The sequence below is a fragment of the Nerophis ophidion genome, linkage group LG13 (genome assembly GCF_033978795.1).
Source record: "Nerophis ophidion isolate RoL-2023_Sa linkage group LG13, RoL_Noph_v1.0, whole genome shotgun sequence".
NCBI lineage: Eukaryota > Metazoa > Chordata > Actinopteri > Syngnathiformes > Syngnathidae > Nerophis > Nerophis ophidion.
Genome location: NC_084623.1, coordinates 25,334,607 through 25,357,544, shown reverse-complemented (window position 1 = coordinate 25,357,544; position 22,938 = coordinate 25,334,607). Strand labels below are relative to the sequence as shown.

Here is a 22,938-nt window from a genome sequence, read left to right as displayed (position 1 = left end):
CAAATACACTATTACAACTACAAGAACAACTACTACATATATACTTTTGCCAAAATTACAACTACAAAACACTACGACAACTACAAGTAAATACGAATACACTCCTACAAGTACGACAGCTATAAGAAACTAAAAATACACTACTACAAGTAATACAACTACAGGAAACTACAAATACACTACTACAAGTAATACAACTATAAGAAACTAAAAATACATTTCTACCAGAAATACAACTACAAGAAACTAAAAATACACTACTACAAATACTATAACTACAACAAACTAAAATACAAGCATTAGATGTACTTAAACTATAAAAAACTACAAGTATTAAAATTACAAGAAACTACTAGTACAAGAAACTACAAGTATTACACATACAATAAACATGTGATCTCTGTGTTTCCTAATAATAATTTCTACACTAATACAGTAAGTACTAAACCACCTGTTTTATTCCAGTCAATTACTTAATTGCCTCAATTAAATACTGTTGAATTTTAAAAATAGGTTTCCTTCTTTTTTCAATGTTAAAATGAAGCTACACCAAAAATTATGATTTGTATATGCTTAAGGTTAAACTTTAGATGACTATGAATAATTAGTTTTCCACTTTGTGTATGATTTTTGTTAGCATTTATCCTTGTCAAATGTTAATATCAGAGGTCATTAAGATAGGTCATTAGGTATTCGCTGGATGCACCACTGATGATGCTCCTTAAATGTGGGAAACTTAAATCATTCCAGTAAAGTGGAAACATTAAAGGGTCTTTAAAAAGCATGTGAAAAGTGTTCATATTCGCTGAATACCAGCAGAGGAACACAAGCAGACACTAAAGAATGTATTCTTCCCATTTTAGACATGTTGCTGTCCTCACTGAAACCATCAGGAAAGGAATCCATGATGCTGATTCTGAGGCTAGGTCCATTGCCAGGAAGTAAGTACCGAATACACTTTTTGAGCAAACTGTTACTGTAAATTGTTTACTTGCCCTTGTGTCCAACTGTTACTGGAAACCATGTACTTGTCCTGGTGTCCAGATGTTACTGTTTCTTAATATGTACTTGTCCTGGTTGTCCAGATGTCACTGTTTCTTAGTATGTTCTTGTCCTGGTGTTCAGATCTTACCGTTTCTTAAGTATGTACTTGCTCTGATGTCCACATGTTAATGGTTCTTAAGCATGTAATTGTTCTGGTATCCAGATGTTAATGTAAACCATGGCGTCCAGATGTTACTGTTTCTTAGTACCTGTATGTACTTGTACCGGTGTTCAGATGTTACTGTTTCTAAAGTATGTACTTGTCTTGGTGTCTTGATGTTACCGTTTCTTTAGTGTGTACTTGCTCTGGCGTCCGGATGTTACTGGTTGTTAAGCGTGTCCTTGTCCTGGCATCTAGATGTTACTGTTTCTTAGTATGTACTTGTCCTGGTGTTCAGATCTTAGTGTTTAAGTGTGTACTTGCCCTGGTGTCCATATGTTACTGTTAAGTATGTACTCGTCCTGATGTCTCGATGTTAATAGTTTGTCTGCACTAGCGCTTATAATAACATTATCACTAATAAATGGTTAATATTAAAGTCACACACTGTAAATGTAATCTTGTTGACACTTTTTGTATGTTTTTTATTGAGTTTTATTTTACGAAATAAAATGCAAAAAAAAGAACATTCTGCACCTATCGCCAGATGCTACGGTAAACCGTGTACTTGTCCTCGTGTCCAGATGTAGCTGGTTCTTAACCGTGTACTTGCGCTAGTTTCCAAGTGTTACTGTTTTCATAAGTATGTACTTGTCCAGATGTTAGGGCTTGACAAATAATAAAAAAAAGAATTTGATTTAGATTACGGCTTCTCACGATTAGGAAAATATAATATTAGAAAAAAATGCTTAATGGGTTGCTCAACATGCATGCAAATTCTAGGCAGTTTGGGGTGTCACCATTGTTGCTTTTTTTTGACACAGCGCTAGTATGCCTAATCAATAATCACCAAACTCAAAAGAAGAAGTAAGGCATATGATTTACAGAGTCACATAATTTTCCAATAAAACGTAATCCGCTGATAAAAGCTAAATAATATCAGGGAAAATGACATAAATGTAAGTGACATGCTGTCTTTGTGAGGAGAAGGAATATTTGTTTGGGAAAATAATTTGTCTGGTCGCTCTCATTCATCTCCAAAACATTCAAACGCCTGCCATCCTGAACTCAACAATATGAAACAGCGACCATAAATGATTCCCGGGCGCGGCACCGCTGCTGCCCACTGCTCCCCTCACTTCCCAGGGGTTGAACAAGGGGATGGGTCAAATGCAGAGGACAAATTTCATCTCACCTAGTGTGTGTGTGACAATCATTGGTACTTTACCTTTAACTTAACTTGTGTTGTTGCAACAACATCATCGATGTTACATTACTCTACAAACAGTGGTCGCAACTTGAGAGGCGCCCTCTTTTATTTTATTTTTTTAATCCTCCAGTCCTGTCTTTACTAGTCAAGCTGAGAACTACAGCCCAGCAAAGTACACTTTCCCCCTTCACAGTAATAGCGCGGGGAGCCACATCCAGTCTGACAGCGCTGACAAAATACATGTTTTAAAAAGTACCTTACACAAGCATAATATACTAAAAACACTTATTGATACATTTACACCATATTAGGCATTGACCTAAAATACTGGTCAAAATTTTCCAAAGATGTATTGCACCAGTAAATGTGAAGATTTTTGCATTTAATTAACAAACATTTTATCACATTTTATTTGACACAAAAAGCACACCCTATGGTGGTAAAATATGTATAAAAGGTAAAAGACTTAATTATTCTTGTTTTTTTATATTGACATAGTTATTTAAATGTATTATTGCTATTGCTATTATTTTTACATGTTATGGTTTATTCCTTACTAATTTATATCCATTTTTTAAAACTATTATTAAAGTACAGTTTTAGTGTTACGATAAATACTTATGTTTTCAAATTAATTAATATTTGTGTAATCAATCGTGATTAGAATATCTATATTTTTTCGATAAATATTCAGCCCTAACAGATGTTTCTGTTTCCTAAGTAAGTAGTTGTACTTAAGTAAATAGTGTGTACGTGCACTGGTGTACAGATTTTATTGTAAACCGTGTGCTTGGTTTGGTGTCCAGATGTTACTGGTTCTTAACCGTGTACATGACCTGGTGTCCAGATGTTACTGTAAACCGTGTGCTTGTCCTGGTGTCCAGATGTTACTGGTTCTTAACGATGTACATGACCTGGTGTCTGGATCTTACTGCTTTTTAATAGTTTTCTTGTCCTGGTGTACAGATTTTGCCGATTCTTAAGTGTGTATTTGTGCTAGTTTCCAGATATTACTGGTTCTTAAGTGTGTACCTGTCCTAGTGTTCAGATGTTTCTGCAAATATTAATCGTTCATCACCATGTACATGTCCTGTTGTCCGGACGTAACTGGTTTTTAACTGTGTACTTATCCATCTGTCCTGAAAATACTGGTTCTTAACTGTGTACTTGTCCTTGTGTCCTGAATTTAATGATTATTACCTTATTTTTGTCCTGGTGTCCAGATGTTACTGGTTCTTAACAGTGTTCTTGTCCTGGTGTCCAGATGTTACTGGGGCTTTCATGGTCACTTTAGCCGTGAGGCAGAGCACCTGTTCCAAGCGCTGGAGTCCACGTATCAGAAAGCACTGCAGACTCACCTGAAGAGTTCCGACAGCATTGTTTCTTTACCCCAATCAGATCGTTCCTCGTCGTCTTCACAGGAGAGTCTAAAGTAAGAACAAAACAATATTGAATAAGCTTGATTATTACATTGCAATTATTTGTTTAGTTTTATTTCACAATTGCCACAAGCTTCTAATCAATTATTTCTTCATTCTAGTCGACCACTGTCTGTGAGGACAGTCATTGGTGGCAGCTTAGCAAGAAGTAAGAAAGTTTGCCATCCATTCAAACTAATTCTTGAAATATTAACATTAAATTACTAAAAATCAAAGAAAAATTATCGCAGTTTTTTTTCCCTTCAGTGTTTTCCCTAACAATATTATTATAATGTTGCACCCTCCCTTTCTCTCTGATGTTTCAGCTAAGATAGTGAGCACCCGCTTACCACTTACACCAGGTGCTCTCCAACGTTCCCGTAGCGACGTGGATGTAAACGCTGCCTCCAGCGCCAAGTCCAGGGTGTCCACTGTTCCAGCATCCTCACCATTCAGCTCAGCAGCCGCCCTTCCCCCTGGATCTTATGCTTCTTTAGGTAATCCACGGGTCCCCACTTTGATTTGTTAAAACCAACATCTGCATTGTCCAACATTTATTTATTTAAACCGAGTGAAAGATAATACTTACATTAGTTATACACATTTACATCTTCTACTGTATATCTATTTTTAGTGAACAAAATCACAAAAATAATACTACGATATAACTTAGAGAACCTATTAAGCAAAGCCCCATATTTTACCATTTGGTACCTGTTTTTGTGCATTTGGAATCTGCATAAATGTAAACCATGTAAGCATAGCGGAGATATTTATAAAATAATCTTGCCTTTCTTCGTTCTTCAAACGAGCCGTTTGGAATTTGACCAATTTGTAAAAAATTTTCCCAAGTTTGATGTCCGCGGATATTTCCATATATGGTAGAGATTTACCTGAAGAGCTTTGCGAAAGTCTGACGTTGTAGTCAATAAGTTCTTTATTTTTCTCTATCCTCTTGTTGTGGGGCAGACTGACTTATACATGCACATGCATCCTCCACTGTTGTCATTTGTAATACAAAATAGCGTAAAGTTTTCACTTACATCTGTCAGTAGACTTGTTATGGAAGCGCTAAAAACTACAACATGGCGAGAGGGGAGAAGTCGCAGTTGATCAGTCGCTCTGTAAAGCATAATCTATGCAAAATTTGGACCATGAAACCACCATTACATGTTATGTCAAGAATAAGGAAGTTTTTTAGATGAAGAAAAAAATCTGCTTTAGGGAAAAATAGGCATCATGTGTAATGAAAGTAGGCTGAAATTTTACTAACTTGTTAGCTAACACTCCTTATACATTAGTCAATATTAGTACATGCTAACTACATTGACGCTGACTTCCTGCATAAAGCATCACTAATTTTACTTCTTCTCTCACTCATTGCTGCATCTCCTTTCTTTAATGCCCTAAAGATGGCACCCCTGGTAAAAGTGATGGTAAGACTCACTGTATGTGTGTATCTAAACTGTACTAACTATTTTGTCTGTCTTCCTGTCAGCTGTGTTCACATCCTACCTTGTCCTCTTTGTACGTGTCTTTATATCTAATGGTATTGCATTTGTCCCTTTCAGTCCAAATGATTGAAGGCAATGTTGAAGTGCATGAATTGTCTGCATGGACTTGCACTTTCCACCAAGCCAGACAACTGTTTAAAACTATTAACATTATTATTCCATTTCTCACACAAAAATCTAAACTCCATTATGTCTCGATGAATTCTGGTGTCATACTTTAGACTTTGAGAAAGCTTTTTATTGTAATTTTTACTTCTTTCAAAAATTATGTATGTTATTTTTTTAAAAATGTGGGTACGAACAAGTTGTTTTGCCAGTTAGCAGCCAAACGACCTATTGAGAAGGTTCTTTCACGAGCCATGTCGGACAACCACTGTGTTCTCCCCCAGGGCAAATGCCGCCCGGAGACTTACATAGACTTACACCTAAAAGTTAAAACTAAAGAGGCCGTTGGGACTTGTTAAATTGTCTCCAGTGTTTGTTATTTCTCTTAATTATTTCTTGAGTAGATTACAGACTTCCCTGTTTGGTCAGTAAACAAAATGTGCTTTTCTATTTTATGTTTCAATATCCATAACTTTTTCTAATGAATAATTGTTTGTTCTCCAGGTTGTGTTTTTCTGAACTCTTATCTAGGTCTTCTTCATTGTGGTCACAGAGGTTCTTTCCCGTTCTTTACATCAGGGCTGTCCAAAGTGCTTTTCCGGGGCTGTTTACGGCCCACTGCTTTATTTTTCGTTTGCCATGGCATATTTAAATAATATTTAAACGACAGAATGCTCCCAAAAAATGCTGAAGGTTGTAAGATATCACATTAATCAATCCGCACTATTTGCTTCACCAACTGCAACAAGAATCAGATGTAAGCTGTTTTAATTGAAAAATTCTGTGGAATCCACTAATGTCGACAACCAACACGAGATTTAAATGTGTCATTTTTACTAAGAATAAGTCAGTTTATGTCGTAGAAACTTACTTTTATTCTACACCTGCTGTGGATGTGAATGATGTAATTTCTTGTGGAATATTCCACATTTTTCAGAGTGGGTATGTGTTAGGGTAACAGGAGTGAGTGAAAACCTAGGAACACAGCCGAATTGTGAAATTGTGAATGACTGGCGTGGCTCGGTTGGAAGTGCGGCTATGTCATTAACTTGAGGGTTCCAGCTTCGATCCCAGCTTTCGCTATCTTAATCACTGCCATTATGTCCTTGGGCCCTTTACCCACCTGCTCCCAGTGCCACCCACACTGGTTTGAATGTAGATAATGGTTTTCACTATGTGAAGCGCTTTCTCTCTACAGATAAAAGCGCTATATAAAAATCTCTCACTTCCCTTCACTTCTTCTTTTTTAGAAAAAAAATAATTTAAGATACAGTATATAGACATGTCAGAAGGATTTAAAGGGGAAATGCATTTTTTTGACATTTTGTGTATTATTCAAAATATTTTTGTAAGACAAGCACCCACATGTTTTTTTTTATTTTAATGTATTATAACAAGTAGATACATTTGAGAAAAAGTTTGCTTACAATGAAATCCTTTGGGAGTTGCTGTATTCTGCCTATAAAGTGCTTCAAACATTTCCAAACAATTCCATCAATGTTTTATAGACACACTGTAAGTATGTTCTTTAGTAACAGGAACATTCATAATACCATGTAATATTGACATATTTTGATCATTTTAAACATATTGCGGGGCCAACTTCTCACTTCATGTCCACTATATTTTACTATCAATGTGAGAAGCATGATTTATAATCTAGAATTACTTTTCACAAACTCTGAGGTGAAAAAGACGCTCACCAGCCAATGATGTCAATACATCAGCAACAAGTAAATTGCCTCTCTCTGACCAATGCACAGCTAAATGTACGTCCCTAACGTTAACGCTGATAATAAAAGTATTGCGATTACTTGGTTAATATTAAGGTCACAAAATTTAAATAGAATATTTTTGGCACTTTTTGAAAATATATTTATTGGGTTTTATGGTCGAAATAAAGGCAACAGACACAATGACGTCACGGCTCCTATTTGGTTCCATTGTAAGCAGACTTTTATATACGTGTTACAATGCATAAAAAAGACATCTGCGTTCTTGTCTCTCATAAGGATTGGGAATTATAAGCAACATTTAAACAAGTGCAGTTCCCCTTTCAATCATTAATTAATGATGAAGTCTAATTTTAGGAAGCAGGGAAAGGCAGTATCAATTTCTCCTTTTTGTTTAAAGATAGCTTTTAAATTAGATTCATTAAATCATTCAATCACATCAATATGCAGGACACTCTGCTTTATAGAAAAAAAAAATGTATATTTTTGTATTTCTTTGAGACGCAAATAGCACTGATTCGGAGGAATGGTCCGCTAAATATTATATGAACACACAAGTTAATAAAGATATGCACAAATGGAAGACAACCAATTCAAAAAGACTTTATTATCCAACCCTTCTGCTTATGTCAATGTGTCAGCAGTAATGTCATATTCTAGGTTTTGTTGTGACTCAGACAACACAGTTACATCAACTTGAAGGGTATCCACTGCATTAACTTGTTTTCATATTTAGACCTGCTTTAGCTTAGTTGTAGAAGTTAAATTGTTGTGCGTGCATATTTGGACAGTCCTGGTTTGGATGAAGGGTTAAATAAATACTGGTTGGCATAGAATTGAAGCTCACTTGTCTTCTTATTCTCCCTTCACTCCCATCATACACTCTTCACTGATCCAGGTCGTGTGCGTACCAGAAGGCAAAGTTCTGGGAGTGCAAGCAGCTCCAGTACATCATTGGTGGACCGTAGAGGGCGCAGTCGAGCCAAAGTGGTGTCCCAGTCCCAGCGTATGTAAACTACTTTTCTTACAAAAACACTTTGACTCACATTGTTTTCTGATACAGTTCACTCTTCTTAGGGCGTCAGCCTATTTAATGACCTTTTGTGTAGGCATTACTTTGTTTTTGTCGAAACACATCCTTCATTAACAAGTGTGTGTGTACATAGCGTGTGTTTGTTGGAAGTTTGAATATGCCTTTGTTCGTAGAATAGTGTTTCCTCTAGCTTTACAGCGTTGTAGGCGGGGCTCAAAAACATGCAGGTTTTTGCAAGTACATGCTAAATTTAGTTATTTTTTTCCTTCCCTTATGGCATACTTGCCAACCCTCCTGAATTTTCCGGGAGACTCCCGAATTTCAGTGCCTCTCCTGAAAATCTCCCGGATCAACAATTCTCCCGAATTTCTCCCGATTTCCAGCTGGATCTGAGTGAGGACATTGATTGATTGATTGATTGATTGATTGAAACTTTTATTAGTAGATTGCACACTACAGTACATATTCCGTACAGTTTACCACTAAATGGTAACACCCGAATAAGTTTTTAAACTTCTTTAAGTCGGGGTCCACGTAAATCAATTAATGACATTCTATCGTCACGTCAGCCTTTCCTCCTTATAAACAGCGTGCCGGCCCAGTCACGTTATTACATCTACAGCTTTTGGAGCTCAGTGCGCAACTACACGCACAACACGAAGGAGACTATTATATATGTCTCTGTTATCAATAGTTTTATCTATAACCCATAAAGTAGGCAGGCACAGAGCTATATCTCAGCGTGTGTTTATTCCAGCCGGCACGTTAATACACTGACACACAACATTCGGATTGCCATCAGGCATTGCTTCAGAACTACGGCAAGTAGTAATGTCCAAAACATAACAAGAGACGAAGCAAAAGAACGAAGAATACATAGGCATGGCGACGACGAATAAGAAGAAGTGTGCTTACAAGTTCCAAAATGATTGGAAACAATAATTTCAGTTAATCTAGGACAGATCAAATGGGAAGGGGTATGCTAGGGAGAGATGGAAGATTCCAGACTCTGGTGCATTTGAAGAAGGCACTTTTGTGCGTGCCACACAGCAATGCATCATCAGAGAGGGTGTTCAGCATGGTTAGAAAGATAGTGAGAGAGAATAGAACAATGATGGTCAATTCAACCCTAAACTCACTACTTTCCTGCAAATTATACTTCAAAGATGCTGCCCATACCTGTGCTCCTTCAAATGCTGTGCTCCTGGCTGCAAAGCATTGCTCTTTCAAATACAACAATGAGTAGACGAGTGTGATCTGTGTGTATATGTGTAAATAAATGAACACTGAGATTCAAGAATTTCTTATATATATATATAATATAAGGAATACTTGAATTTTAGTGAATTCTAGCTATAAATATATTACTCCCGCCTTAGCCCCGACCCCGCCCACCTAATTTTTTTTTTCAAAAACTTAGTGGGTGTGGCTTAAATACCGGTGCACTCTATAGCCCGGGATATACAGTACTCAATCTTAGTGGTGCGGTGATGACCCCCTGATACAAAAATAGAGGAAACACTTTCTATGTTGTGCGTGTGCGTGTGTGTGTGTGTGTGTGTGTACGTGTACGTATGTGTGTGTGTGTGTGTGTGTACGTGTGTGTGTGTACATGTACGTATGTGCGTGTGTGCGTGTTTAAACATGACTCACAACCATTTAAAGTGTGGGCCCTATGATTTCTGTAATGCAGGTACGGTGGATAATCAGAAATAGACATCACATATTTACAAAGTAAAAAATTCTACAGTGGTACCTCAGTTTTCATTTTCCTTTTTTTATTTAATTCAATCAATGTATAAAGAAATACAATAAAATAATTTTGAATGAAAAAGAGTATATATAAGTCTCAACTTGTATCTGCCACCAATTTATAAATAATAATTTTTCAACAACAACAAAAAATAAAGCTATTTTTATTTCGTAATTTACAACGAGTTTTATATTTTCATTGTAATGATTAAAAACATTTTATTCGGGAAAAATATTTACATTGTTTTGTTCCTCTGTCAAATCCGTTTTGAATATTGTTTGGTAGGATTGTTCTGTGTGCTTTATACATGTATATATTTTTTTCAGTTCATTATATTTTGATAAGTGTTTAAATGTTAGGTTTGCTGAATGACTCTTAGATTTATATAGCGCTTGTCTAAAAACTTAAAACGATTTACAGTGAGAACTAAGAACCCATCATTCATTCACTCTTCATTCACATATGGTCGTAGGAAGCTACATTTCTAGTAACGGATGCTTTAAACGAAAAGGAAATGTAAGATTCTATTTGTGTTTTTTAGGCACTTCCCACACTTCAATGCAAAATGACAGCTAGGGAACAATTAGTGTATTAACACAAAATTAGCGTTTCCTTTACCTTATGTAAAATAGCAAAAGTTTTCGATATTTTTTTACCTTTGTAGAATGTATTTATGATTTCCATTACACATTTTTCCTCAATTAGAATCATAATCTTTTGTTTTTTAAATCGCAACTACTTCAAAATATTAGTGGCATCCATCAGTTTTACTAGTATTTAAGGAAAACGTACTAAAAATCAAATCATCTTCTGATTTTAATGAATTCATTCTTAACCCCGCCTCTGACATTTTTACTATGTTGTCCCAATATTGAAATGCAGGTTCCAAATAAAATATACTCAACATTTTCCGAAAATGTCATAGTTACATCATTAACATACATAAAAAAATAGTGTATGTCCAAATACTGATTATTGTAGCTGTTTTCATAAAGGTTAGACAAATACAAAATCATACAAAAACTAAATATTTTTTTTTCATAAGAAATAATGTAAATCGACTTATTTCACTCCAGAAACCTAAAAAATGGAAAACAAACATTATTTCATTTTTTAGATGTTAAAAATTTATTTAGAAGGTGCTAAACAGTTTTTTTTATGCTCTATGAAAATATTACATTTATTGATGATAATCCCACTTCTGTTATAAATAAGGGACTTGTTACACACAATCTGTGAGCGTCGATAATCGAGACGATATTTAAAAACCTGGACAAAAATGTGGAATGTTTGTCAAAAACACGGCTCATATGAAGAATGAGGCTTTTCAAAACTTGGTCCCACTGTACATGATTTTTTTTTCCAATCTTAGCCAAATGTTGTTAAAAACTGTGCGATAAAAGTTCATAAATTTATATTTAAAAAAAAAAAACACCTCAGAAATATGTTGTTGACTTTTTAACTTCTATTTCTAGGTTGTGATGTTTTGAAAATAAAGACAGATTAATATTAATCAGTCATAAAAATCTGCTATATTTCATAGGGCCCAAAGAGTGCATGCTGCATATTAAACCCTTTCTCTCATTTTGATGTCCAATTGTTGCCGATTGCTTCCATCACTCAGGATCCAGATCAGCCAATCCCATCAGTGGTAAGGGTCATCCAATCACCAGCTGGATGGCTAAAGCACTGTCCCTTAGACAATCCACATTGCATGTTGTCTCCTCCATTTCTGCACTTTTCACTTCACTGCATGCTGTTTTTTTTTGTGTTAAGTAACCTGAAAATGTTTCTTCTTAGCAATTCCCCTTTTTTTTCTGTAACTATTGTTTGCTAACAGTCATGTCCCTTTAAGCACTACCTACCGCTAAAATAATATTATATATACCCTGTGTGTACTGTACGTCAACACTGACTCATCTCCATTGATTCCCTGTTCTACACTCATTTGTTGTTGAAGTCACATTAATCCTTTTATTATATTTACACAAAGTAAACCGAAGACCAATCGTCGTAGTCGAGAAAAGAGCTCGCAAAGTCCAAGCGTTTCGGGTATATCGTGGATATATTAAAGTATAACTTGCTTACGTAATCATGCCGTCCTGTTATGGCAGTGTTGTTTCTGTAATGTCTTTCAGTGGCCGAATTTTCATTGCATCATTAGTCAATTGTGCATAAATAATAGGCTATATATATTAATTCATTCAAGTAATTACTTTACATAGTTTCACATAAATGACCCTCATTCTTAATGTGTGGTGTTTTTTTTTTTGTAGTGGTGCGCCACAATCAATTTAATGTAGGGGAACCTTACCTACTAATGTTATGTACTTGATTTTAGCATGGTGATACCTTGGGATACGAGTTTCTGATTCTGTAACGCAGCTCGTAACTCAAAAACTCCATTGAAAATTTGAAAGGAATTAAAATCAATTTAATTGGGGCTTCACCACGACGGACCGATACAAGGTCCGCATCACTGCAGATGTCGCACTGATCTGACTGTTGATCTCACGATCCACTCTTCACTCACCCATGAACAAAACTCCAAGGTACTTGAACTCCCCCACTTGGGCCAAGATTTCTTTCCCAACCCTGAGATGGCACTACACTCTTTTCTGGGTGAGAACAATGGACTTGGACTTGGAGGTGCTGATTTTCATCTCAGTAGCTTCACACTCTGCTGTAAAACGTTCCATTGAGAGCTGAATATCCTGGCCAGATAAAGCCATCAGGACCACATCATCAGCAAAAAGCAGAGACCTATCTCTGCAGCCACCAAACTGGATCCCTTCAACACCCTGACTGCATCTAGAAATTCTGTCCATAAAAGTTATGAACAGAATCTGTGCGGCCCTGGCAGAGTCCAACCCTCACTGAAAACGAGCCTGACTTACTACCGGCAATGCGGACCAAGCTCTGACACCCATCATACATGGAATGGACCGCCACAATTAGGCAGTCAGATACCCCATACTCTCTGTGCACTCACAGCAGGACCTCCTGAGGGACACGGTTGAATGCTTTCTCCAAGTCCACATAACACATAGACTGGTTGGGTGAACTCCCATTCTCCCTCGAGGATCCTGCTGAGAGAATAGAGCTGGTCCACAGTTTCACGACCAGGACGGAAACCACACTGCTCTTCCTAAATCCAAGGTTCGACTATCCAGCGTAGCCTCCTCTCCAGTTGTTAACCAAGACATCCCCACAGCATCCAGAGCCTTAAGGAACTCTGGGCGGATCTCCTCGGGCCCTGCCACCTAGGAGCTTTCTAACTACCTCGGCAACTTAAGCTCCAGAAATAGGAAAGTCCACCACAAATTCCAGAGGCACTGCTTCCTCACAGGTAAATGTGACTGTGGGGTTGAGGAGGTCTTCGAAATATTCCCTCCACCAATTCCTAACATCCCGCCTCGAGGTCAGTAGCACACTATACACGGTGTTGACAGTGCACTGCTTCCCCAAACTCCTCCAATATCCAAGTTTTTGCCTGCGCGACCGCCGAAGCAGCACACCGCTTGGCATGTTGGTATCTGTCCACTGCCTCTGGAGTCCCACGAGCCAAAAGGACCCGATAAGATTCCTTCTTCAGCTTGACGTTCACTGGCATAAGCATTCAATTAGCTAAGAGACAGACCGTAAACCAAGGTACCACTTACTCCTATGCTGCTACTTAATCCCTAAACTTTCCTACAACAGGGAAAAAATATTTATTTCCATTGGGAAACAGAGCAAGATTTTTTTTAAATTATGTTTTCCATCGTTCAATGTCAAAGATTGATGACAGTAATAAATGAATAATTGAAAAGCATACCCCTGCAACAGATCGCTTTCCAACTTTACCTGTAAACAGGTTGGTGTACTTTCATAAGAGCCGTATTCCAAAATGTTATAAATTCATTTTTGCCGTTCATATTTTACACACAACCTCACATAATATCGGTTTTTTGAAAAGTTTTTCAGAATTAATAAAAATAAAATAAAGTACAAAATGATGTCCAAAAGTATTCACATCTTTTGCATTGAAGCTCAACATTGTGCTCAGCTATTTGCTCTTTAGAGCTTAACAACTTTTACCTGTAACGACATAGTTATAAAAATTCTTGTTGATTAATAGAAAATGTAAACATATGGGAATTTCCTACTACCGTATTTTCCGGACTATAGAGCGCACAGGTATATATGCTGTACCCACGAAATTATATTTTTTCCCTCATACATTAACTGCTGGACTATAAGCCGTGCATACTGTACACACACATATATACATGTTGTGAAATTAGATATTTATACAGGAAACAAGGTATGTAAATAAAGATTTGCAAAAATGTTTCTAACGGGGCCTGTTAAATGGATAAACACACAAAACGAAAAGGTAATCGTCATGGACCCACGAGCAGCAGAAGCTAACTCTCCATTCAGCTAAACAGACTCAATAATTCCACTCTGCCGTTTTGGTGAATTTATTGAGGAATTTGTGAAACTGAAACAAAACAAAAATAATTCCATTGTAAGTTAATAACACTAACACAGACACTTGTAAATGTATTAGCTACTGCTAACGACGTTAACTTGATTACATTTTAAAAGCACGTAAAAATATACATGAAAAAAAAACTATCAAACATCTGACGTAAGTAAGTAAGTAAGTAAGTATGACTTGTTTTAGTTATATTGTAAACTTACAAACCTGGCTTATAGTGAAAATGGTGCCATAGCACAAACAATAACACACCTTTTCAGTCTCTCTGTTGGTGTTACTACTGTGTAAGTTTATTGTATACAAGACATTATTATGGCCATTAGAGAAGAAAAATCCATTGATTAGCTGTACCTTTGTAGAAGGTGTTCAAAGCTTGGGAAAAAAAGTACTAAAACACTACTTTTTATTGGAATGTAAGAATACTGTCCATGCTACGATTTTCTTAGCATGTTTTTTTGTTGTACACAGCTGGCAGTCGCTCCAGCTCCCCAGGAAAGCTGCTTGGACACGGCAGCCACCGTCGCGTCCCTCGCACCACAGTGTCCCTGTCCAACACGCCAGCTGACAAGCGCAGCAGGATCCCTCGCAGCCAAGGATGCAGCCGAGAGACTAGCCCGAGTCGCCTTGGCTTAGGTATGACTAGGACACGCACAACTGTTATGAAGCAGGACCTTTATTTGCGTCTTTGACAAAGTAGACCTGAAAGACACACAATGTATCATTTATCAACTGATTGAAACATGTCAATGTTTTCCCATTATTTTTCCATAACTGGATTTCTCGTTGGTCTTAAATAGTCTGACAAATCTTAAGATATTTAAACCATTCAGGACATATAGCACTCTCGGTACTTAGTGCCATTTTGCCAGGTGTTAGAACGCTAACTGTTTGCATTTTAGCTATTCTTATTTTGAAATAGTACAAACCTACATTGCATGACATAAAATGACAACACAACTGCTGTAGCACATTTAGTACTAGCGCTCTTTTGCCAAGCGATCACATGCTAACTGTTATCATTTTAGCCATTCTTCTCATTTTGAAATAGTATAAACCTAAATAAATTGACGTGAAATCACAATATAACTGCTGTAGCGCTTTAAGTATTAGCACTCTTTAGCTTGGTGATTGCATGCTAACTGTTAGCATTTTAGCCATTCTCCACATTTTGAAATATTATAAACTTACAGGATGTAAAATCACAATATACTGTAACTACTGTAGTACATTCAATATGTAGCACTCTCTTGGTAGGTATTACCTTGATAACTGTTAGCATTTTAGCCATTTTTTTCATTTTGAAATACCGTAGTATAAACCGACATGACATGACCTAATCATGATATATTGTAACTACTGTGGCACTTTCACTACTAACGTTTTTTGCTCGGCGCTCACATGCTAATTTTTAGTATTTTAGCTATTTTCTTCATCTACAGGACAGGGTATATAATCACAATATGACTACTGTAGTACATTCAGTACGTAGCACTCGCTTGCTAGGTGATAACATGCCAACTGTTAGCATTTTAGCCGTTCTTCTCATTCTGAAATAGTATAAACCTACTTTGCATGATTTAAAATCTCAAATGTAACTAAATTGTCCCTAGTGTGTGAATGTGAGTGAGAATGTTTTCTGTCTATCCGTGTTGGACCTGCGATAAGGTGGTGACTTTTCCAGGGTATACCCGCCTTCCGCCCGAATGCAACTGAGATAGGCTCCAGCAACCACCACCACCCCAAAAGGGACAAGCGGTAGAACATGGATGTATGGATGGATGTAACTACTCTATCACTCTGCACAAAAATCTCTTGTTAATTGATAACATACTAACTGTTAGCATGCTAGCCATTCTCATTTTGAAATAATATAAGCCTACATGACATGATGTAAAATCACGATATAACTGCAGAAACATTTGCTCTCCGTCGCACTCTCTGGCTAGGCGATAGGATGCTAACTGTTTTGAAATAGTATTAGCCTACATCACATGATGTATATGGTTGTTGTCATTATTCCAGGTCATTGTATTCTGAGGGCATTTAATCCATCGCAATTAGAATAGACTCGACCTGACAAATTTTAAGTCTACGAGCATTAAGTGATGAAGCCTGCTTGGATGAAAAGTGAAACATCTTCTAAGACGAATTGAACAGTCCAGTTGCAATGAACTGAATGCCCTGAGGATACATGACATGATGTAAAATGACGATATAACTGCTGTAGCACTTTCAGTACCAGCTCTCTTTTGCTCGGCTGTGAGCATTTGAGCCATTCTCTGTATTTTTTAAATAGTTTAAACTTACATGACATATTGTCAAATCACAATATAAATGGTGTAGTACTTTCAGTGCGTAGCACTCTTTTTCTTGGTTATAACATGCTAACTTAGCATAGTGGCCATTACTGTATACTTTCACTTTGCATTGAACACTTTAACCACTTCCATGCTTAATTTTTGCATTCCAAAAATGCCCATGATTGTCACTACATAATTCCACATTTTCCATGACCAGAATTCCCACATTCTTCAACTCTTTTCAATTCTTGATTTTCTACAACATTTAAGTTTGGTTTTAGCTCTTCAATAGTTACACTTTTTTTTTTGCCAATCGAGCCCACTAGGATAGTAAATATTATTTGTTACATAATACAGAATACGTTGAACAGACTGATGACAAATCAGCACTGGTTGTGGTTGGAACATGATGGCGAAGACTGCTCCTTGCCACTAACCATGAGACTTTCATTATTTGACTTGTTCTACCCGTGATTGCGTGGGTTCCCTCTGGTTACTCCGGCTTCCTCCCACCTCCAAAGACATGCACCTGGTAATAGGTTGATTGGCAACACTAAATTCGCCCCAGTGTGTTAATGTGATTGTGAATGTTGTCTATGTGTGTTGGCCCTGCGATGAGATGGACACATGTCCAGGGTGTACATCGCCTTCCGCCTGAGTGCAGCTGGGATAGGCTATAGCCCCCCGTGACCCTGTGAGGGACAAGCAGTAGAAAATGGATGGATGGACTTCAGATTATCAGAAACTGATATGAGGGTTTTAAGGTTGAGGTCTGATCATGACTGCACGTTAATACTGACTCTGGTCACATTAGGGAATATGTGCCTTTATACTGGAGTCTAATAAAGATCATATTTTACATGCAGTGTAAACAGTCAATCAGTTGGAAATAATCTGATTTGGGCCACTATGGCAATCTGACCAAAAAATATACATTTGTGTACAAATATTGAGCTCTTTTCCTAAGCAAATTTTAACTATGCGAGTGAGTAATCATGATTTATCCAAATTCCAAAATGTGAATAGTTTGATTAAAAAAAAACAAAAAACATTTGACAGCCTCAGATATTGGTGATGTAAGGGGAAAGGTGTTTTAAACCAGTGTAGAAATAAAAAAAACAAAAACTATTGTACTGATGGAGTCCGTCACCCAGCTAAACGGGCGGTATAGCTCGGTTGGTAGAGTGGCTATGCCAGCAACTTGAGGGTTCCAGGTTCGATCCCTGCTTCCGCCATCCAAGCCACTGACGTTGTGTCCTTGGGCAAGACACTTTATCCACATTCTCCCCGTGTCACAATGGTTTAAATGTAACTTAGATAATGAGTTTCACTATGTTAGACTTAGACTTAGACTTCCTTTTTATTGTCATTCAAATTTGAACTTTACAGTACAAGTAACAACGAAATTTCGTTGCATTAGCTTTTGGTGGTGCAGGATAAAAAAAAAAGCAATAAGGTGCAGATATAAATAGATTACTGTACAGATAAATACATTGCACTTTTTCACATGCGTCCATGTTTATGGATGTAGATTATATTGTCTTTTTTATTCCAGCAAGTTAATCCATTTTGGGGGGAGTTGAGGGGATAATTTAACTATGATGCGTTCAAGAGTCTTATGGCCTGAGGGAAGAAGCTGTTACAGAACCTGGAGGTTCTGCTACCGAGGCTGCGGAACCTCTTCCTAGAGTCCAGCAGTGAAAAAACAGTCATTGGTGGGGGTGGGAGGAGTCTTTGCAGATTTTCTGAGCCCTGGTCAGGCAGCGGCTTTTTGCGATCTCCTGGATAGGAGGAAGAGGAGTCCTGATAATCTTTCCCGCCGTCCTCACCACCCTCTGGAGAGACTTCCAGTCTGAGGCATTGTTGGCTCCAGTCCAGACAGAGATGCTGTTGGTCAGCAGGCTCTATATAGTGCCTCTGTAGAATGTGGTGAGAATGGGAGGAGGGAGCTGTGCTCTTTTAATTCGACGCAAAAAGTGCATGCCCGGCTGAGCTCTTTTTACAAGAGCTCCGGTGTGTAGGGACCAGGTTATATTGTCAGTGATCTGCACCCCCAGGAACTGGGTGCTGCCTACCGCTGTGCCGTTGATGAAGAGTGGAGCGTGGCTGGACTGGTGTTTCCTGGAGTCAACAATGATCTCCTTGGTCTTGTCGACATTCAGGACCAGGTTGTTGGTTCTGCACCAGTCAACCAGATGTTTCACCTCCTCCCTGTAGTCCATGTCGTTATTGTCACGAATGAGGCCCACTACTGTCGTGTCGTCCGCATACTTCACAATGTGGTTAGTAGTGGACCTGGAGCAGCAGTCATGGGTCCTCAATGTGAATAGCAGCGGACTCAGGGCGCAGCCCTGGGGGGAGCCGGTGCTCAGTGAGATGGCACTGGAGGTGTTGTTGCCCACTCTCACAGATTGGGGTCTGTCTGTGAGGAAGTCAAGCAGCCAGTTGCATAGGGGGGTACTGAATCCAAGGGGGGCCAGTTTGCTCAACAAATGCTGCGGGATGATGGTGTTGAATGCTGAGCTGAAGTCCAGAAACAACATCCGCAAGTGTGTATCCTTTCCTTCCAGATGTTCTAAGCTCAGGTGGAGTGCAGAGGAGATGGCGTCCTCTGTGGAGCGGTTTGGGCGATAAGCTAACTGGTATGGGCCGAATGTGGGGGGAAGTCTGGAGACAATGTATTCCTTTACCAGCCTCTCGAAGCACTTCATCATGATGGGGGTGAGTGCAACGTGGCGATAATCATTGAGGGAGGAGATTGTGGTTTTTTAGGCACAGGAATGATTGTGGCCGTCTTAAAACTTGATGGTACCACAGCCTGGGTCAGCGAGATGTTGAAGATGTCTGTGAGAACCCCAGCCAGCTGGTCTGCACATCCCTTAAGCACCTTGCCCGGAATGTCATCAGGTCCCGGTGCTTTCTGGGGGTTCACTCTCCTCAGGGTTTTCAGGACATCCGCTGTGTCCAGGTTGAGCAACTCCTCATCAGGGCGAGGGATGGATTTTCTCGCCGGAGTGGTGTTAAAGGCCTACTGAAACCCACTACTACCGACCACGCAGTCTGATAGTTTATATATCAATGATGAAATATTAACATTGCAACACATGCCAATACGGCCAGTTTAAATTGCAATTTTAAATTTCCCGCGAAGTATGCTGTTGAAAACGTCGCGGAATGATGATGCGTATGATGACGCGTGCGCGTGACGTCACCGGTTGTAGTGGACAGGTTCTTCCAGCCCAATCCAAGCTATAAGTCGTCTGCTTTAATCACATAATTACACAGTATTCTGGACATCTGTGTTGCTGAATCTTTTGCAATTTGTTCAATTAATAATGGAGACATCAAAGAAGAAAGATGTAGGTGGGAAGCGGTGTATTGCAGCTGCCTTTAGCAACACAAACCCAGCCGGTGTTTCCTTGTTTACATTCCCGAAGGGGAACCTTTACTATGGAACAGAGTGGTCAAGCGAACATGGTTCCTGACCACATGTCAACCGGCAGGTTTCGGTGAGAAAATTGTGGTAATAAGTCGGCTCTTACCGTAGACATGAGCGGAGCTTGCGTCTTCCTGCAGCTGCGGACTCTCTTTCCTCCTCCCACGGGAGACACTGGTGGTCACCACACCCGTGGCCACACCCCTCTGACTTTCAGGTACCATATAATCTCACTAAAACACTAGTATAACAATAAGCAGATAAGGGATTTTCCAGAATTATCATCGTAAATGTGTCTAATAACATCTGAATCCCTCCCACTGCCCTCGCCTTTTTTTTTTCTTCTAGTCCTTTACTCTCACTATCCTCATCCACAAATCTTTCATCCTCGCTCAAATTATTGAGGAAATCGTCGCTTTCTCGGTCCGAATCGCTCTTGCTGCTGGTGGCCATGATTGTAAACAATGTGAGGAGCTCCACAACCCGTGACGTCATGTGCACATCGTCTGCTACTTCCGGTACAGGCAAGGCTTTTTTATTAGCGACCAAAAGTTGCGAACTTTATCGTCGATGTTCTCTACTAAATCCTTTCAGCAAAAATATGGCAATATCGCGAAATGATCAAGTATGACACATAGAATGGACCTGCTATCCCCTTTAAATAAGAAAATCTCATTTCAGTAGGCCTTTAAGTGCCTCTAACCTTGCAAAGTAGCTGTTAAGGTCATTTAGGAAGCTGATACTGTTGTCACAGGGACAGGGGGCAGCTTTATAGTCCGTAAAGACCTGTATGCCTTGCCACATTCATCTAGTGTTCGTGGGGTTCTCGAAGAAGTCCTGCACTTTCTGACTGTGAGCACGCTTTGCAACCTTAATGGCACAGTTCAGGTTAGCTCTGACTGATTTTAATGTCACCATGTCGCCAGATTTGAAAGTCTTGTTCCGAGCCTTCAGCATTGCACGTACCTCACTGTTCATCCAGGGTTTCTCGTTGGCCCGTGTGGGGATGTTCTTGATCACACTGATATCCTCCATGCACTTCTGAATGTATGCGGACACAGACTCTGCATACTCCTCCACATATGTGTGATGATTATCCATGGCGGCTTCCTTGAACATGTTCCAGTCTGTGGTTTGGAAGCAGTCTTGTAATGCTTCCATTGCAATGTAAAAGCACTTTGAGTCACTAGGGAAATGTGCTATAGAAATATAATTCACTTCACTTCATTAATTTAAAAAAATCAATTACATAAACAGATTAATAAATTATTTAGCATCTTACATGTACAAAATTTATCACAGGACAACGCTTGAACTGGGGACGACGTGGCGCAGTGGAAGAGTGGCCGTGCGCAACCCCAGGGTCCCTGGTTCAATCCCCACCTAGTACTAACCTCGTCACGTCCGTTGTTTCCTGAGCAAGACACTTCACCCTTGCTCCTGATGGGTGCTGGTTAGCGCCTTGCATGGCAGCTCCCTCCATCAGTGTGTGAATGTGTGTGTGAATGGGTAAATGTGGAAGTAGTGTCAAAGCGCTTTGATTACTTTGAAGGTAGAAAAGCGCTATACAAGTACAACCCATTTATCATTTAATACTGAACTGCCTCATGTTAGCAGTGCCAGCAGGAGTACTATACAGACCATCACAGAAACCTGTTTGTTTTGCATTCTGTCTAAAATGTTCTTCTCCTACTCTTGTCTGCTGTCTCCGCCCCTCTAACATGGATGCACACTGACAAGTCTATCTAACTGTGTTGTCCTCGCAGCCAGGCTGTGTGCTAAAAACGCTATTCTGCCTGCTGCTCTTCCCTACTGCACGCTAGCCCGGAGCCGCATTCCCCGTCCCAGCATGAGTCAGGGTTGCAGTCGTGATACTAGTCGCGAGAGCAGCCGTGACACCAGCCCTGCCCGAGGCTTCACTCCTCTGGGTGAGTACCTGATTGTGTCATCCTGACATGACATGACTTGAGGACATGCTGCTTCAGCACACCTTGTCCCAAAAGTCCTCACATTGACGTCAAATACTATTCAAGACAAGTTCATGTACACTCATCATGAAAACATAGTTTATTAGAAAAAAAATACAAAACTATAAAGTATATGGGTTTATCAGACATAACTAAAACAAAAAAAAACAATACACAGAAATCTAGAAACTTAAATAACATTAAAGTCTAAGTTTCCATAATGGTAGATATGACTTTGAACTAGGGATGGGTACCTTTCAAATTGGAATGGATACGGTACCAATTTCCAATACCTGGGAATCAATACTGTTAGTGAATGCAGTCAAATTTCGGTACTATTGTCTGTGTTCGTGTGTTAATAAATGCAAATTTTTTCAGAATAAAATCATTTTATTCAAAATTTACGTTTAAGAGTGACTGATGATAATGTGCCATCCAGTTGTTATGTCTTGCTTTTAATACACTTCTGAGTATCATTTGCAAGTGTTATATAGTATACTTTGCATACAATTGCTATTTCAAGACATAAGATTGCAGTAGTGTACAGACTACAGTGTATTGTCGTTGTCAGGAAGTAGTAATTGCCATTATGTTGAGTGTGCCAGTTTTTCCTTTTGTTGACTTCAACAAAGTGGTTATTCTGTAAGTATTACACACCAGATGTTTGATTAAATCTGCATCTTATTTGGTGAGCAAGTAACCTTGTTTTAATTTTTGTTCCTTTTCTAAAACCATAGCTCCCAGTAAGCGGGCTGGTCATTAATGTCTATTACATCTATTGCTCATTCATATCAACAAAGCTGTCGCACTGCGTGGATATTATTTTCTCTTCTGACTTA

General features: G+C 38.8%; 1 protein-coding gene across 1 annotated transcript in view; it reads left to right on the top strand.

The window, feature by feature from the left end:
* The window catches only part of clasp1a (cytoplasmic linker associated protein 1a), a 154,604-nt gene that overhangs the window by 95,976 nt on the left and 35,690 nt on the right, over positions 1-22,938 (top strand). Inside the window, 8 exon segments of the mRNA XM_061918624.1 lie at positions 864-941; positions 3,619-3,786; positions 3,895-3,941; positions 4,099-4,269; positions 8,023-8,130; positions 11,535-11,561; positions 14,865-15,029; positions 21,956-22,060. Of these exon segments, the coding sequence (XP_061774608.1) occupies positions 864-941; positions 3,619-3,786; positions 3,895-3,941; positions 4,099-4,269; positions 8,023-8,130; positions 11,535-11,561; positions 14,865-15,029; positions 21,956-22,060 (869 nt within the window).